The sequence below is a fragment of the Phacochoerus africanus genome, chromosome 4 (assembly GCF_016906955.1).
Source record: "Phacochoerus africanus isolate WHEZ1 chromosome 4, ROS_Pafr_v1, whole genome shotgun sequence".
NCBI classification, from domain to species: Eukaryota; Metazoa; Chordata; class Mammalia; order Artiodactyla; family Suidae; genus Phacochoerus; species Phacochoerus africanus.
Window position 1 is genome coordinate 141327152 of NC_062547.1, and position 18142 is coordinate 141345293.

The 18142-nt window shown below is 53.1% G+C and overlaps 2 protein-coding genes across 2 annotated transcripts in view; both read right to left on the reverse strand.

Moving 5' to 3' along the window:
• The window catches only part of DNAJC18 (DnaJ heat shock protein family (Hsp40) member C18), a 39062-nt gene extending 38190 nt beyond the window's left edge, over positions 1-872 (reverse strand). Inside the window, exon 1 of the mRNA XM_047778776.1 lies at positions 763-872. Coding sequence (XP_047634732.1) covers positions 763-802 — 40 coding nt within the window. The 5' untranslated portion in view covers positions 803-872. The remainder of the gene's footprint in view (positions 1-762) is intronic.
• A 6970-nt stretch (positions 873-7842) lies between these two features.
• On the reverse strand, positions 7843-16791 carry ECSCR (endothelial cell surface expressed chemotaxis and apoptosis regulator). The gene is made up of 8 exons (XM_047778777.1): positions 16659-16791; positions 12367-12402; positions 11849-11926; positions 10062-10175; positions 9303-9401; positions 9051-9087; positions 8362-8458; positions 7843-8187 (listed from the first exon to the last, which is right to left on the reverse strand). Exons 1-8 carry the CDS (start codon positions 16717-16719, stop codon positions 8179-8181), a joined length of 531 nt encoding a protein of 176 aa, XP_047634733.1. The 5' UTR covers positions 16720-16791; the 3' UTR covers positions 7843-8178.
• Between the last annotated feature and the right edge of the window lie 1351 nt (positions 16792-18142).

Here is an 18142-nt window from a genome sequence, read left to right on the forward strand (position 1 = left end):
ATCCTTCATGTCATGATAAGTAAACACGTTCTCCAGGAGGCTTCCTCTGACACCCAGGCTGTATTGAGTGCCTTGTCAGTATGCACCCCCCAGACCTACGACCTTGCTGTGTAGCCCAGGCCATTCTGGCCCTGTTTTGTAACTGACTGTTTCCCTGTGAAACTCCCTCAGCAGACTGAGAATTCTGTGGGTTCAGGGGCCCACGACTGTCAAATCCCCACTGCAGAAGCAGCATAATGCAGGGTACACAATACGTTTTGGATGGGTACTCTTTGCTTGATTGTAGGTTGGGAAAAGCCGGCCTGTTCACCCCGATGCTGGCTGCGTGGACAAGACCAAACCCAGGCAGAAGGGCAGGCGGCCCAGTTTTGAGGCGAGGATAAGGACCGGGTGAGGAAGCTGCGGGAGACCGCGTCACCTTCGGACCCTGGCGCAGGCGGGGCCGGGCCGCTGCAGGCCCTGGGCGGGGCACGGGCTGGGGCGGGGCTGGGGGGCCAGAGGCAACAAGTCGTCACTGGTGACTCTTGGTACCCGGCTGGGTCCTCGGCGTGAGCCAGCGCTCCTGGCTTCTGAATTCCGGCCCCCTGCACTGGGCGGTCCCCCACGCCACCGGGAACCCTACTCAGGCCCAGCATCTTCTCATAGGCCTCCATCCTTCGCCTCAGGCCCAAGAGCTCAGCCCTTTCAGAGAGCCGTCAGGAGCCCCATCCCTGATTTCCCCCTGACCCTGCCCTGTTCCACCGTCCGGCGAGGACGCGGTACCTTCGGTCCAGCGCTCCCCGCTGCCCAGCGTCGCGGCCATACCGGTTCCCAGTCAGCAGGTCTGCGGAGCCTCCCCCGCGCCCGAGGCTGAAAGGGAAGGGGGCAAAAAAGCGCGGAGCATTCTGGTCATTGTAGTCCAATCCGGAAGAGCCGCGGGTCCTTGGACCACAATTCCCGTCAGGCATAGCGCCAGGGGTCTCAGATGCTATCTGGTAAAGGGGAGCACGCGACCTTTGGAAGGAAAGCCAGGGAATGTGCGTTGGTGCTAGTTGAGTAGCTGGCGGGTCACAGCCCAGAAACTGCGGCAGCCGCGGGCCGCGCTTTTCCTCATCTGTAGAGGGGGGATAGTGGCTTCATCCCCGCCTAACCCTTGGGACGTTCAAGGAAGCGCGATGAGATCCAGCCTAGGAAAGGCTTCGCAAACTGTGGGATAGAAGGTCACATTATGACTATTTTTCTCCTCAGGAATGACCTTTATTTTATTTATTTATTTATTTATTTATTTATTTATTTATTTATTTATTTATTTATTTTTGTCTCTTTTTTTGCTATTTCTTTGGGCCGCTCCCGCGGCATATGGAGGTTCCCAGGCTAGGGGTCGAATCGGAGCTGTAGCCACCGGCCTACGGCAGGGCCACAGCAACGCAGGATCCGAGCCGCGTCTGCAACCTACACCACAGCTCACGGCAACGCCAGATCGTTAACCCACTGAGCAAGGGCAGGGACCGAACCTGCAACCTCATGGTTCCTAGTCGGATTCGTTAACCACTGCACCACGACGGGAACTCCAGGAATGGCCTTTAAAAATATACGCTGATGCCAGTTTTCTGCAAAGTGCGTGCTAGGTCCTGAACGGGTTTTGGTGGTGTCGAACCCAAGCCTGGGAAGAGCCTAGAAAAATGAGATAGACAAATGTGGTTAAAGGGCGGCCCCTCCTGCATAGCTTCGATAGAGGGACCAACAGGAGGCAGGGGTAGAGAAAGAAGAAAAGGGCAGGTATTGGAGTTGGCGTTTGATCCTCTGTCTTTGCCATTCGTTATCTTTCATCCATCGCGTCCTACTCCAGAGCCCCTCTGAGACATCGCCTCTCTTCCACCGACATCCCCCCCCATTCGTTTCCTTGGTCCATTCCCTTCTTTTTTTGAAGAACTAGGCCCTAGGAGCTTAGTAAAAACGGCAATGAAGAAATACTTTTGCTTTTCCCCACTCAGGTTTGCATGGAGGCTAGCAAAGAAAAAAAGCAATTCTTCATAAGTGTATGAGTACAGAGTCCTTACTGACTAATCCTTGCAGTTGAGTTGGGATGGCGAAAAATCAGGTCTGCAAAAGTGAAAAACAACCATGTATATCCTCAACAAAAAATTACCTGGAATTCATTGAGATCTGACTCAGGAAGACCAAGTCAATTATATCAATTATGTTATCAACCAGCAGCTGCTTACGTATTTAGAATGGGGTAAGAAGATATACTGCCTGTGGAGTTCCCGTCATGGCGCAGCGGAAATGAATCCAACTAGGAACCCTGAGGTTGTGGGTTCGATCCCTGGCCTCGCTCAGTGGGTTGTGGATCCAACATTGCCCGTGAGCTGTGATGTAGGTCGCAGACGAGGCTCGGCTCTGGCGTTGCTGTGGCCCTGGCATAGGCTGGCAGCTGTAGCTCTGCTTGGACCCCTATGCCACAGGTGTGGCCCTAAAAAGACAAAAGACAACAGAAGAAGAAGAAGATACACAGCCCTTGACACAAACTGAAAGGGTAAAAGCCTCCAGAAAATGCAGTTCCATCCCTTGCGTGCAGTCATGGCCTTAGGGTATATGAGTATCAGTGTGTTCACAGAAGGCTGGGTCCTGCGGAAGCCACTTGTGCTCTTCAGACAAGGGATCTGATCAGGGGCATCCTTTATGTTGTTGAAAATAAGAAGGACGTTTATTTGGTTTGGGGAAGCTAAACACACAGCTCTAGAAGAGGGACAGAGGAAGGCGGGGTATGTCTTGAAGTCCAGAGGCACAGGGCTAAGGTCTGAACGTTCTCAAAAAATGTCAGAGTAGGGAGTTCCCATCGTGGCGCAGTGGTTAACGAATCCAACTAGGAACCATGAGGTTGCGGGTTCGGTCCCTGCCCTTGCTCAGTGGGTTAATGATCCGGCGTTGCCGTGAGCTGTGGTGTAGGTTGCAGACGCGGCTCGGATCCTGCGTTGCTGTGGCCCTGGCATAGGCCGGTGGCTACAGCTCCGATTCGACCCCTAGCCTGGGAACCTCCATATGCCACGGGAGCGGCCCAAAGAAATAGAAAAAAAAGAAAAAAAGAAAAAAAATGTCAGAGTACCATGAAGTTAGAGGTACCTGATTGAGAATGGGGGTGCTAGAGTGCTGTAGGGGGGAATTGGATTGAGAAGGGGTGCCATGAATTATGAGGCTACTTTAGAATCCAGGTTGAAGAATGCTAGACAAGATTTGGGACTGGGAGTTCCCATTGCGGCTCAGGTTGGGAACCCAACATAGTGTCCTTGAGGATGTGGGTTTGATCCCTGGCCTTGCTTAGTGAGTTAAAAAAAAATCTGGTGTTGCCTCAAGTTGTGGCAGGTCACAGATCAGCTCAGATCTGGTGTTGCTGTGGCTGTGCCATACGCCTCAGCAGTGGCTCCAATTCGACCCCTAGCATGGGAACTTCCATATGCCGCAGGTGTGGCTGTAAAAAGAAAAAGAAAAAAAAAAAGAACTTGGAAAGCTGGACCCTCTTGGGAATGTCTGGTCCTTCAACAACATTTCGTCATCCTCTGAAGCCTCACTTCCTCCTCTTCTAGATGGCTCATTGACTCCTAGACTGGATTTTTAAAAAATGGTTTTTCATTGCAACCTTCACAGATATTGACATGCAAATATATCCTTTAGCTCATTTATACCCCAACACTTCTGGACAAATTGTTCTATGATTGTAGCACCAGGACTAACTTAGAACTCCAAACTTCACCATTTAGAATATTTCTGCGCCAGTGTTTGCTTAAGCATACCAACCACGCAACAAAAACAATTGCCACTGGTGAATTCAGTCTCTGCGTTTGGTGAAAGAGGAAGCTGTGGGCTCAAAGGGTTCAGGATGGAGGTGCCAGGGGAAAGCCATCAGTAGGAAGAGTGAGAGCACCTGGGAAGGAAATAGGGCCGAGACCTGGGCAATTCCCCAAGAGGTAGGTGCAGAAAGTTCAAAGAGCTGAGAAAGGACGTCCACAAATCCAGGGGGGAACAGCTGAGCAGAGCCACGCAATGTTTTCCAGCAGATTCAAAGAGAATTGAGTAGCGCTAGCCTGGCTATGGGAAATTGTGTGCACAAACTAGGCAGGGGGGCCTGCAATGATTCTTCATCTGCTAAACCGTTTTACTTAGAGCCAGCCTCAGGGGTTTTTTCGGCCGCCCCCACAACATATGGATGTTCCGGGGCCAGGGGTCGAATCTGAGCTGAACCTCTGACCCATGGCACAGCTGCAGCAACGCTGGATCCTCAACCCACTGCGCTCACTACACCAGGCCAGGGATTGAACAGGCACCTCCACCAAGACAAAGCCGGATCATTTAACCCACTGTGCCACGGCAGGAACTCCCAGCATCCAGTTTTCTATACTGACATTTAGAAAAAAATGTTGAACCGTAGGGAATTTTTCCTGGTGATCCTGAGGTTTGCTGTCTGCCCTATATGATTGAGATGCTGCCCCATCCGGCCCTGGAAGGAAGATCCTGAGTAAATAATCCCTCTGTCGGATTGGAGCCGTGATCCTTTGTTGGCTTCTTGGTTGCCCTCCCATAGGATAGGGGGAGAAGCAAGAGAAGGACACGCTACAGCCACCACCCCACCCCTACCACCTGTTCCTGCTTTGGGGTCCTGTAGTCTTGTGCTAGAATAGGGAGGAAGCCGTCTTGTAAATTGCCACCATCCTGTTGTCTAGACATTAAGGAAGAGATACGGTCTCAAGGAAGCTGCAGGGAAAGGCTATACTTGGATTTCCTGCCAGAGGTGGGGTCTTGTATTTACAATAAAGAGGAGGCTCCTCCAGCAGAAGCCCCTCTAATATAGTTTGCCAGAGAGCAGAAATCAGCGTTAAGTGAACTCATCCTCCACCCCCTCTCGAAGGAGAGTTAATTGGCAACAGGAACATCAGCATGACTGATGTGGTATTGCAATGCCATGTCAGGGTAAAAGCCTTTCACTCTCACAGTAATACAGGCTCGCTCTGTCTCTCCTACATATAAATACCTTAGGACAAACAGCTCATATTTGCCGGGCATCGTCCAGAGTCAAGGGGAAATGTGTGGCAGGATAATGAAGGCACCGCGTCATGAAGACATCAATTGCGTCACCTGCAATGAAACCCATGCCCTTGACCTAATTAGTCCAGTGTGATAAGCAGCTGAGCTAAGGACTCAAGATAGGCAGAATAACAATAACTCAAGCAGAATCCAGAATCCAGTTCTAGACATTGTTATGTCACCTGGAGAGTTCTATCCCAGTGCTGGATTTTTGTACTGGAACTGCCTAGGAAATGGTGTGATTTTTTTTTTCTTGCATTGTGGCTTAAATAAAATATGTCTGAATTATTTTTTAAAATGCTGTAGTATTGCTGTCATGAGTTAGGTACTTCAGAAAGTAGCGACTCCAAGACGTGCATGCTGAAGGCTTAAGGGTGAGTGCTCCTGGGAACTCCAGCTGTGAGGAATAAGGGAAGCAGGATTAAGCAGAGGGAGAAATTGAGGCAAGGGGCCCAGGTCTTCATCCCCACCCCCCACCCCCCACCCCCATCAACTGGTCATCAATCAGCTGTGAGCCTTCAGCAGCCAACGCTCCCAGCAACTCAAGAGGGAGGATCTTGATGGGGAAGTGGGTCCTGGGTGGCAGTTCTCCACGTTGTCTGCTTGGCAGTTGCTTCCCAAGTGTCTCCACATTCACTATCCCATTTTACCTTCCACATGGCCTGCGAGGTAGACAGGGCCAGGTAGGACCCATTCTCCCACATTCACACACACTAACACATGGGAAAACCTAGTCACCCAAGACTTGTCTCTGGCTGCCACCCAAGAGTAATCTCTACTCAAAAGATTGTGTTCATAGGTAGAACTGGAGACCATAAGAACCAAAAAATATAGTGAAGACCAAGCAGTCCTGCCACCTCATTTTGAAAGTGAGAAAATCGACCATATGATATCCCTTATATCTGGAATCTAATATATGACACAAGTGAACCTTTCCACAGAAAAGAAACCCATGGACTTGGAGAACAGACTTTGTGGATTCCAAGGGCGAGGGGGAGGGAGTAGGATGGACTGGGAATTTGGGGTTAGTAGATGCAAACTCTGGCCTTTGGAATGGATAAGCAATGAGATCCGGCTCTACAGCACTGGGAATTATGTCTAGTCACTTATGATGGAGCATGATAATGGGAGACAAAAGAATATATATATGTATGTGTGACAGGGTCACCTTGCTATACAGTAGAAATTTGACAGCATGCTGTAAACCAACTATAATAGAAAAAATAAAAATCATTTTTAAAGAAAGAAACTAATATCAAAAAAACAAATAAATAAATTGAGAAAATCGGTTCAGAGATGGGGATGATTTTGCCAAAGTCAAGCTGCAAGATTGTGGCAGAGCCCAGGCTTCTGACTAGATTTCCTGCCCATGAGAACCAGCGTCCGTGACCTCTGATGTGCTGGTCACCGTGTACACGCAGCAGCTACGGGTATGAGCAGGTGACAGGCCCTTCCCTAAAGGATTTTAGAACCCAGTAGGTTTCTTCTCGCCCCGTTAATCGTTTCACAGAGACAAGTAGAGTGAAACTTTCTGTTCTAGGCTTTCCATCATCTCGCAGCATCTAAATCCAGAAGAAAAGGGCATCCTGTCACTTCCCGAGTGGGTAGGCGGGGGTTCTCAGCTGCCCGCGGCCAGATGCTTATCTCTGCCTCTGGCTCGCCTCAACCAAGATTCATTTCCACACCAAAGTCATGGTCAAGATTCCTAAGAAGACAGGTAACTGCTTTCCTTTTCTCATTCTCTTGGAATGACTTTACAGTATTTGTGAGCCTTCATTCTGTTTCTTGGACACAAAGATCGTAGCTCTGTGGGGTAAAGGGGGGGTGGTTTCTGAAGTCACAGACCTGTACTTCCCCAGGCTCTTCCCGCAGCGGGGACCAACGTGACACAGGGTCTGCCTGGGGCCGGCAGAGAACATGTGTCCTGACCTCATGCAGTTCTCACCACCCGAGTCTCCTAGTCAGGATGTCTTGTGCTTCCCATGTTCTCACTGCTTACGGCTCCTTTTCTTTTCCTTCTTCTTCTTCTTCTTTTTTTTTTTAATAGCTTTTATTTGTATTTATTTTTGCTGTTTAGAGCTGCACCCATGGCATATGGGATATTCCCAGGCTATGGAGTGGAATCGGAGCGACAGCTGTCAGCCTACACCACAGCTCAGGGCAATGCAGGATCCCCGACCCACTGCGCAAGGCCGGGGATTGAACCCGAATCCTCATGGATACTAGTGGCACTCGTTTTCGCTGCACAACACCCAGAACTCCTCCAGCTCCTTTTCGCTCCCTTCTGTTGAAGTGGTTAGTCCTTATCACTACCTAATAAACCAGGTAAACCTAGGCAGACCTGACCAAAAGTTCTCTCCACCTCCCCAATTTCTCAGAGAACTTTGTAGAAACTTGCTCATGTTCCTTGTCTCCAAAGGAGGCCACAGAGCTGCTAGAAAGAACCCTGTTAAGAACTAACCATGAGGAGTTCCCGTCGTGGCGCAGTGGTTAACGAATCCGACTAGGAACCATGAGGTTGCGGGTTTGGTCCCTGCCCTTGCTCAGTGGGTTAACGATCCGGCGTTGCCGTGAGCTGTGATGTAGGTTGCAGACGCGGCTCGGATTCCCGCATTGCTGTGGCTCTGGTGTAGGCTGGCAGCTACAGCTCCGATGGGACCCCTAGCCTGGGAACCTCCATATGCCGTGGGAGCGGCCCAAAGAAATAGCAAAAAGACAAAAACAAAAAACAAAAAACAAAACTAACCATGGGAGCCTAGACCTTCAAAGAAAAGAAGACTGCAGGCCAGAAAACGATTTTAATGCAGAGTGGAAAGGACAAATTCGCTTCGTCATTTTCCTTGCTCTGGCTCTCTAGGCTCCTCCTTCCTGCGACTTTGAGAAGGTGGGAGGAGCAGGCTGTGTTTCTGGAGGGATGGTCCATACGAGAAAGAGTCTCTCATGCTGGCAGTTTGCTCCCAGATCTGGCGGAATGCTAATGTCCTTTAGGTCTGGGAGGAGATGTGAAACAATAAAATAATTTATATCTGGTTCATTGCTTCTCCTGATCCTGTTGCCTTCCTCCTTTCAGCCACAGGGCAGCTGCATCATTGTCAGATCCCCAGGGACCCAAGGTTGCTTTTAAAGGACCTGCAAAATAAATACATGGTGAGGATGGGTGAACTGCTCTGGAGCGAGGGGGTGGAGAATGGCAGAGAAGAGCCTGAGTCTTCGAAAAATATCTCCTTTGTGGCTAAGGAAGCAGAGCCGAAGGGAGGAGGAGGAGGAGGAGGGAGAAGAGTGGGAGGAACTGGAAAAAAGCACCTTCTCTGCTGAGGGGCATCCTTTGCTGTTATTCATGTTGATATTTTTCATGGAGATGAGGGTGATGCTGTCTTTCTCTCCATTGGCTGTGGAGCAGCTTGGGAAGAAAGGAAACATGGCTTATTGAGAGGAGGGCAATGGGGAGCAAGCGACTGTTGGGGGGGTGTTCAAACAGACCTCTGTTCTCATAAACCTTTATTTGGTGGTGAACCATAATGAAATGACTATGTGTTTTGAAGCCCCAAAGACATATATATATATATATATGTTGTTGTTTTTTTTTTTTTGTCTTTAGGGCCACCCCATGGCACATGGTAGTTCCCAGGCTAGGGGTCGATTTGGAGCTGTAGCCACTGGCCTACACCCCAGCCACAGCAATGCCAGATCCGAGCCACGACTGCAACCTACACTGCAGCTCATGGCAACACCAGAGCCTTAACCTGCAGCATATGGAGGTTCCCAGGCTAGGGGTCGAATCCGAGCTGGAGCCGCTGGCCTACGCCACAGCCACAGCAACGCGGGATCTGAGCCTCATCTGTGAACTACACCAATGCCGGATCCTTAACCCACTGAGCGAGGCCAGGGATCGAACCCGCAACCTCAGGGTTCCTAGTTGGATTCGTTAACCACTGCGCCATGACGGGAGCTCCAGATAGATGATGCTTCCCTTAAACCTCTGACAGTCTTACCTTTCAGAGAGCCCCGAACTCCCAGGTTTCTGGGGATCTGTAAAAAAATCCAAAGGCACAGATTCGAGGTCACATCTGAACTCAAAGCCTTGATCTGCTTCTCAAAGCCTACCCAAAGGGCCTGTCCCCTGGGCCCCCAGTCGTGCTGATGTGCCATTCCTTCCCTCAAGGGTGGGTGTCAGTCCCAGAATCTAGCTCTGGGTCCCTCAACAAAGAGAGACGAAGGGCGGCCCCGAGGGTCAGGGCGTGTACCTTCAGACTCCTTGTTCTTCCGACACTTAAACCTGAGACTGACCACGCTAACCAGGATAATCACCACAACCAGCAGGATGACAATGAAGCTGATGACACCTGCACGGGGAAAAGGATGGGGTGAAGGAGGGGCAGAGGAAAGGACAAAAGGGGGGAGTTCCCGTCGCGGCTCAGCAGAAACGAATCTGACCGGCATCCATGAGGACGCAGGTTCAATCCCTGGCCTCGCTCTGTGGGTTAAGGATCTGGGTTAAGGATCTGGCATTGCCGTCCGCTGTGGTGTAGGTCGCAGATGTGGCTCAGATCCTGAGTTGCTGTGGCTGTGCCATAGGCCAGCAGCTAAGCTCCGGTTTGACCCCTAGTCTGGGAACCTCCATATGCCGTGGGGGTGGCCCTAAAAAAAAAAAAAAAAAAAGGACCAACGGGGGCAACAAGAGTCCAAATTCCCTTCCCAGCCAGGTGCTGTGTAGACAGGCTCTGGGAGCAAAGTGAATTGCCCTCCTCTGCTGAGGGATGAGCTCTCAGCCCACTGCCCATGGCCAGAATGGGCTCCACAGCCCTGCCCTGCCCTCTCTTAAGGGTCTGGAGCCTGGCAGAGCCCAGAAGAGCTGGGTGGAGGGCCAGGGGAGGCCCCTTCCCACCAGCATCTTCCTCAGCAGCCAAACCCTCCTAGAACAAAAGGGCAAGATTTGAACTTGTGTTTCTGGACCCAGAGTCCAAGTCAGGTCAGGGGCGAGCAGGGGGGTATGTCCGTCTCACCAAAGGCGGCCACCGTGAGCACCGTCTCTGACGTGGGGCTGGGCAGGACGGTCGGGTCTTCTCTGGTTCTCGGATTCATGGTGGGTGACTTGGACGTACCGTTGTGAGGGGTGTCTGAAATGGGGGAGGGAGGGGTGCATCCGTGAGGGACCGACGTGACAATGCCGGCCCCCTCCCACTGCCCCAGGTAGGCAACCACAGCGAGAACGCCTGCCCTGCCAGAAAGACCTCCTCCAACCCGATCCCATGACGTGGGAGGACAGAACTGGCTGCCGTGGGATCACGTGAAGAACACGGCTGGTTGCTCAAGTTCCTCGTGCCAGAGGACTCCAGAAGGTTCAGGATGCTTCCCTCCTGATGCCCTTCCCCCCACACCCAGGGGCCCAGAGGAAAGGGATTTATGCAGCAGAGATGGGGAGCCAGACTGCGCAAAGGAGAACCATCCTTTTGCCAAAGGTTGAAAGTGGGATGAAGGAAGGGCACCGGATGTTTGTCCCCAGGCACTGATCTAACGAGCCAGGCTGCCAGTCAATGGGCACAAGTTTCCAGTGCTCTTAAAAAGTGGTGTGGGCATCCCTCTCTGCCCCTCTTCAACACATTGGACTGCCGGCCTGATTCTTCTTGCACCTCCTCATCCTCGCCCCGCTCCTAAATAAGCCTGGAAGGGTGGAACAAACCCCAGCGCCAAGGAGTAGGGTGAGAGAAAGAGTCAGGGCACTCTTGGCTGCGAGCACAGACAGGACCTACCTCCACCTGTGCTGCCACTGCTCCCGTGGCTGCTTGGGACACCTGTGCCTGCACCTGAACCAGCAGGACCCACGTGGAAGGTGTCCCACCCCTGCCCCGTTTTCTCCCATGCTGCTGGGTGAAGGCCAACCTGCTTGGAGAAGCGCGTAGCCCTTTCCCAACCTTTCCTGCCTCCCTGTCCATCATTTTGGGTTCTCCTACCCTCCCTTACCCCATCCCTTTCTTTATCAGTCCTGAGTCCAGGCTCCTTTTCCCTTCACTGTGACCAGTTCCTGGCTCCCCTGTCCCACAACCACTCTCCATCTCTCTCAAAGCAGGGTACCTCTGATGTGGATCCTGGCCTTGAGACCCCTCATTGTGGGGCAGGACCCGGGCCTCCGGGAGAGGGGAAGAAAGAACGCAGCCAGACATGACCCAGTGTTTTCCACCCAAGCTCCAGCTACTCACTGAGTCCTGACAGGTGTTTCTGTGGCTGGGACCAAGCCAGGCTCAGCAAGGACGGGGAATGCCCATCCATGCCCATCAAGTGCCCATCTACGGTGCTCGAACTCAGAGTCACAGGTTTACTGGCTGCCAGGGGGACCTGTGAGGGGTTCTCTGGAGCTGCTGTGGATTAGGAAGCATGCACAGCCTGCTTAAGGCCTCAGCCAGCATGAGCACAAGGAGGGCTCTTTAGTCCCGAATCTGCTTTTGGTTCCTCTGGGCCTTGATCTTGGCAGTTTCCTCTGCCTGGAATATACCCTGTATCGCCCTCCACCCACAGTCTTCAGCTGGTTGACTCCTTCTTGGGCCTCAGCTCTGGAGACCACTCACTCTGGGATGTCTGGCCCCCAAGTCTGGAGTGGCTGTCGCTGTCTGGGTTCCCACAGCATCTTCTGCTTATGCCCATCATAGCCCTTCTCACACTTGCTTGGGAACTGTCCATGTGCCATCCCATTTACTTGTCAGGTCACCTACTAATCTGTATGGTCTTCCAGACCGGAAACTGCCTCCCTGTTGGACCCTCCCTGGATGGCATGTGTAATCTGAGCACAGAGTACCTGTGGTGCTGGTGCTGCTGCTGCTGGTGCTGCTGGATAGAGGGCTTGAGCTGTTGGACTCTGTGGAAGGACTCTCTCCTGCAAGTACAGGTGAGGGGAGTTGCAGGTGGAGCAGGCTTGTCAACCCCACACTCCTTATTCCACCTGAGAACCCTTGGGCTCCAAGCAGATCTAAAGGGCTGGGGAGAGGGCTGGGCAAGGGCCAGGCTCTGGCCCCTCGGCAACCACGCTCACTCATCGGTGTTGGGGGACGTTGGCTCTGTGGTTAGACTTGGACTGCGGAACCTCCCTGCAACAGATCATCTGACACCAAGGCTCCGCGGCTCCATCTCTTCTTCTTCTTCCCTATAGCTGGTGTTTTCCAGTCTTTCTCCCTACCCCACCCCAACCCCAACCACTCGCCTCTCTCCCCTCTCCAGGCATGTTACAGATGCGTGCAAATGGCCCTAGAGCTCTTCCCACCCTTCCTAAGGTCCCAGGCCTGAATGCTGGACTGGACCCTGTGCGGTTGGGCTTACCCTGAGGGCTAGGTGTTGTGAGCTGGGAGCCGTGGCCTGCAAGAGAGAACAGAATACATAGACAGCTTGATGAATCTTCTTTCCAGCAGGTACCCCAGGGGAAGGACACAGGCCTTCTGGCTTCCCCGGCCTGCTATGCTAGAAGGTAGACACCTGGGCAGAGGGCGTGACTCCAGCTCATGGGGCTGGCCGTCCTCTGAGACGCTGAGTCGGTCACCCCATCCCCAGCACCTCATGTTTCAGTGTCCCGGAGTCCTTTCCTGTCTCTTCAGTCCCACATGGGTTATATACCAACCTGGCCCAAGGTCAGGGCAAGGTTTGTTTCAAAGTAATGACATGTCCAAGGACAGAGGGCCAGTGGCCTGCCACCTCTGGACGAGGACCCAGAACTCCAGGTCTCTAGCTGACGTTTTCGCCAGAGAACCATCCCTTTTCTGGGAATACTGTCATCCAGGTCCTGTCCTAAGGGAAGGGGATGGAAAGATGGGGTGAATAAGGTGGGGAGTAGGGATTGGGGTTGGTGCCTGGGCCGCCTCCGCCTTCCTCCAGCTAGAAGTGGGGGCCTGCACAGGAAGCCAGTTCTGAGGTACATACAGGAGGTGGGGAAACTCAGCCAATTTTTTTTTTTCTGTCTTTTTGCCTTTTCTAGGGCCGCTTCCTGCGCCATATGGAGGTGCCCAGGCTAGGGATCTAATCGGAGCTGTAGCTGCCGGCCTACGCCAGAGCCACAGCTACGCGGGATCCAAGCCGCTCTGCAACCTACACCACAGCTCACAGCAACACCGGATCCTTAACCCACTGAGCAAGGCCAGGGATCGAACCTGCAACCTCATGGGTTCCTAATTGGATTCATTAACCACTGCGCCACGACAATAACTCCCAAACTCAGCCAATTTAACAGGTAGGAGCGGCTTCAGAAATAGGGACTGTTAGCCAAACCCAGGGAGGAGAAATGACCTGGAGGCCCCAGTCACTTCTGTGGACGCACATGCGCGGGCCCGCTGGCCTCTACACAGACATGTGTGTGTGTGTCTCTATGTGTGTGTGTGTGTCTGTGTGTGTGTGTCTGTGTATCTGCCCGGGTATATGTTCTCTGCGCCTGTGGGACCTGAAAGGTCAGGGTGCGTTTGCTCATTTTCCACAATGAAATCATTCTGGAAACCTGTGAACAATGTGAAAGGAAAACAGCGGGGGAAGTGGAGCCGCCCAGCCGGGTTCCCGTCCTCCATCAGCCGGGGCAGGCCGGGCCCTCCTGCTCCCTCAGCCCCTCGGCATCAGGGAAGCGCCAAGCCTGGGAGTCCAGGCTCCCCGGTGAAGAGAGGCGGCCGAGGCCCAGGAGCCCGCCCAGCCTGGGGCGGCCCGTGGCCTGTTTATTTTCTTTAGCCACTGCCTTCCTCCAGAGGCTGTCGCTTGGAGAGAGCGGAATTCATTGTTAAGCCCAAGGTTGCCCAGACCCTGGGCCCTGTTTTTCCGGGTCCTCATCCCTCAAAGCCCCATTTCTTCCTTGGGTGGGGGCGTCAAGAGGGAAACAACACTGCCGGGTGCCCCAGCCTAGAGAGAGCTCTTCCCAGCTGGGAAGGACCCTGGGCAAATACATTCAATAGGAAGCATGTCGTAAAAAAATACTCTCAGTTATTGGTCAAACACATCTGAGGTATCATCTTAGCTCTACAAGGTTATAACTTTAGGTTTTAGGGGTAAATCACCGTTCCTTGCCTTCCTGCATTTTTTCTAGAAGGAGATCCAAAGCCACCAGGACCAGGTCCCAGCAGCCTGCTCTCTCTCTGGCTCCTGGCTGCCCTCCCCCCACAGGAACTCTGTCAACTGCGGACCCCTCTGGGAGCACAGGAGCATCTGTTTCGACTGGCCAGGGCCTCTGTCCACGGGGAACGCAGATGCTGGAAGGACACTGGCCCCGGGAATTCTTACTCTTCTCTCTCCCTCCCTAATCCCTTCCATCCTCTCTCTTCCCCCTCTCACCGCCACCAGGCTCTTTTCCTCAGCAGCATAGTTTAGTAGTTAAAATCAGGGATTTTGGAGTTTGAGGTTTTTTTTTTTTTTTTGGCTTTTTAGGGCTGCACCTGCGGCATATGGAAGTTCCCAGGCTAGGGGTCTCATCAGAGCTACAGCTGCCGACCTACACCACAGCCACAGCCATGCTGGATCCGAGCCGTGTCTGTGACCTACACTACAGCTCACAGCAACGCCAGATCCTTAACCCACTGAGCAAGGCCAGGGATCAAACCCGCGTCTTCCTGGATACCAGTCGGATTTGTTTCTGTTGAGCCACAATGGGAACTCCTGGAGTTTGGGTCTTGAGTTTAAGCCCTGACTCTGTAACTTACTGTCAGACCTGGGCCTCAGTTTTCTCTTCTTTAAAATGCAGGTGACTTTAGTGCCCCCATAACTGATGGTGAGGATAAGAAAATGCATAGAAAGCCCTTAGCACAGTGCCTGGCTCTTCGTGCTCAAAAAATCCTAGACATTTTTATTTTTGCCCCCTTCTCTCAATGCTTCCAAGTTTCAAGTCTCCACAGTCAAGTCTCTTTGGGGACCTGAATATCTTCAAACAGCCTCCTTGGGAGTTCCCGTCGTGGCGCAGTGGTTAACGAATCCGACTAGGAACCATGAGGTTGCAGGTTCGGTCCCTGCCCTTGCTCAGTGGGTTAACGATCCGGCGTTGCCGTGAGCTGTGGTGTAGGTTGCAGACTCGGCTCGGACCCCGCGTTGCTGTGACTCTGGCGTAGGCCGGTGGCTACAGCTCCGATTCGACCCCTAGCCTGGGAACCTCCATATGCCGCGGGAGCGGCCCAAGAAATAACAACAACAACAAAAAAAAGACAAAAAAAAAGCCTCCTCGGTCCACCAGGCGAAGGAAGGAGTGAATGCTCTGGGATCCTGGGAGGAGCGGTAAGGACGTGGCTTCTAGCGGGATGATTGTGGCTCAGGTTTCCGAGCCCTAGTGCTTGCCTGGGACAGGACAGCAGCTAGGGAAGACGGGAGAAGCCTAGGGTGGTGAAAATACCCCCTCAAGAGTCTCACCTTTTTTTTTTTTTTTTTTTTAATTTTTAGGGCAACACCCACAGCATATGTAGGTTCCCAGGCCAGCCTATGCCACAACCACAGCAATGCAGGATCCAAGCCGCATCCATGACCTACACCAGAGCTCATGGCAACACTGGATCCATAACCCACTGAGCGAGGCCAGGGATCGAACCCTCAACCGCCATGGTTCCCAGTCGGATCCGCTTCCGCTGCGCCACGAAGGGAACTCCAAGAGTCTCCCCTTTTAATTTCTTCCAGCGGCCACCCACGTCTGCTGTTTCTACAGCAGCCCAGTCCCCCAGTCCCGGGTCAAATGTATGACTCTAGCCTCCTGGGGTGGGGGAGGGGAGAGAGGAAGGGGCTGGTCAGAGGTGTACCCTCCACCCCGACCTTGGGCTTCTAGAGCAATGTCTGACCTCTCCAGGAGACAGTGTGCGGGTCCTCAGGCCCTCTGGCCCACCACCGAGGAAGGGCCACCCTCCCTCCGCATCCCAGCCATCTTCAACTCCCTTCTGCTGCTCCGAGCACATGGTCATACATCCCACCAAGGACGTGTGGAGGGCGACGTGGGGGTGGGGAAGGGAGGACAGAAGGGAAGTGGCTGCCCCGTGAGTCAGAATCTCCTGGATTTCTCATGATTCCCAGCAACCGCTCCCTAATTAGAGGACCCCTTATGAGGGGCCTCCGACCCATCAGCAAGCAGAGCCCTCTCTGAGAGGTGTTGGCCCCAAGCCGTCTCCTCTGGAGGCCATGCCATCTGTCCCCCCCCCCCCCGCTGAAATGGGGACATCTTTGGCAAACGGTTCTTTGTCTCTAACCCAAGTCCCTCGCACAGCGATTTGAGCTTCAAAAGTCATGATTTGGGAATCCCAGGTGGGTACTCCTCGTGGGAAAGAAGAAAAAGGATCACCTGTAAAGCCGAGGGTACAGACAATGTTGTGCCAGGACACCCAGGAAGGAGCTTTCCAGCCTCAATGTCACACCAAGACAGTCACTTCCCCCATTTCCAGAGGCCAGCCTCTGGGGAGAGGGGCCCAGTTCACCCTGGAAAGTGTCCCTCAAAAGAGTTTAACTGCATCTCTCCATTTTACCCCTGCCTGGCAATGACCACCCCTCAAGCCAAGCAATCCCCAAAGGCTCTGGAATTTCCATCCGGGAAAGCCCAGCGTGGCGGCGCGTGTATCCTGGAGGAGGGGCAGCGGCAGCGGGAGAGGAACTGCTGAAGGCCAGTGGCAGGTGCCTCTTACCTTGGAGCAGGAGGAAGCCCAGGATGGCCCAGCACAGCTGCGTTTCTCTGACGCTCCCCATGTCAGCTGGGACGGTGGCAGGCTGGCGGCCGCTGTGTGGAGGCTCTGTCCATCTCGGTCAAGAGAGAGGGAGTGCTGGGGCGGGGTGGGGGGTGGGGGCTGGCTCTCCAGGAGCTTCCTGTCAAAGAATAGAAGGAAACAGATTGGGACTGGCTCCAGGGGCCCAGCTCAGCCCGGCAGCCCCGTTGAGAATGTAAGGCTGCAAGAGCAGGGCCTGAGCGCCAGCCACTCATGGCCTGGGCTGGGGCTGCTGTGTCTCCTCCAGGGCCAGTGCACAAAAGCCTGTGATGGCGACCTGGCCCCTGGTCCTGTTTCTTCCCCTCCGAGGGGTCCATCGGTCCCTCCACACACAGCCTGGAGGCTTTCCTGGAGTGTGTTTCATGGAGCCCCAATCCTGGGCCTGCTGCTGCCCACACTCTGTCGACTCCGAATCCTTTGCACAGCTCTCCCTCCTCGGGGCTCCCCATGCAGATGGGGCTCCCCACAACATCCAGGGAGGCCTTTACAAACACTGCTGTTATTCTGAATGGAAAAACAAGAAGACCCCTTTCTAAGCATCCATCCCTCAGCCCTCCCCTTCCGTTGGGGTCAGGTGTGCCTGCGCCCCAGCCCCATGCTGTCCTTAGCTCTCCCCTGCAGACCCAGGTCAGCACCGTCAGCTTTTCTCAGTATTCCTAGGACCGCGCAATGCCTGACGGAACACAGGTCCTAAGCACGTATTTAGTGAACTAAACTCAAGAGCGGGGAAATGTTGGAGTTCCTATCGTAACTCAGTGGTTAATGAATCCGACCAGGAACCATAAGGTTACGGGTTCGATCCCTGGCCTCGATCAGTGGGTTAAGGATCCCGCATTGCTGTGAGCTGTGGTGTAGGTTGTAGACGCGGCTGAGATCTGGCGTTGCTGTGGCTCTGGGGTAGACCGGCGGCTACAGCTCCGATTAGACCCCTAGCCTGGGAACCTCCATATGCCGCGGGAGCGGCCCAAGAAATGGCAAAAAGACAAAAAAAAAAGAGCAGAGAAATATTATACACCATCTTCCTTAATATAATTACTATCGTTGTGGATTTCCTTCCAGCTTCTGCCTTCCAGCCTATGACAAGATGCACATACAAACAGATAGGTGGTTGGTGTCCTTTTCTCCCTTCCTTTTTATTTTTTCATGAATATTTTATTTGGAAGCAATAACAAATATGCTGAAAAGGTGGAAGTACATTACCCACAATTTTCCCACTGAACCATTTGAGAGTAAATTGCCAACAGACTGCCCCATCCATGATGCTCTACAGCCACAGCAACGCAGGATCCGAGCCACGTCTGCAGCCAACACCACAGCTCACAGCAATGCGGGATCCTGAGCAAGGCCAGGGATCAAACCTGCAATCTCATGGTTCCTAGGCGGATTCGCTTCCGCTGCGCCACAGC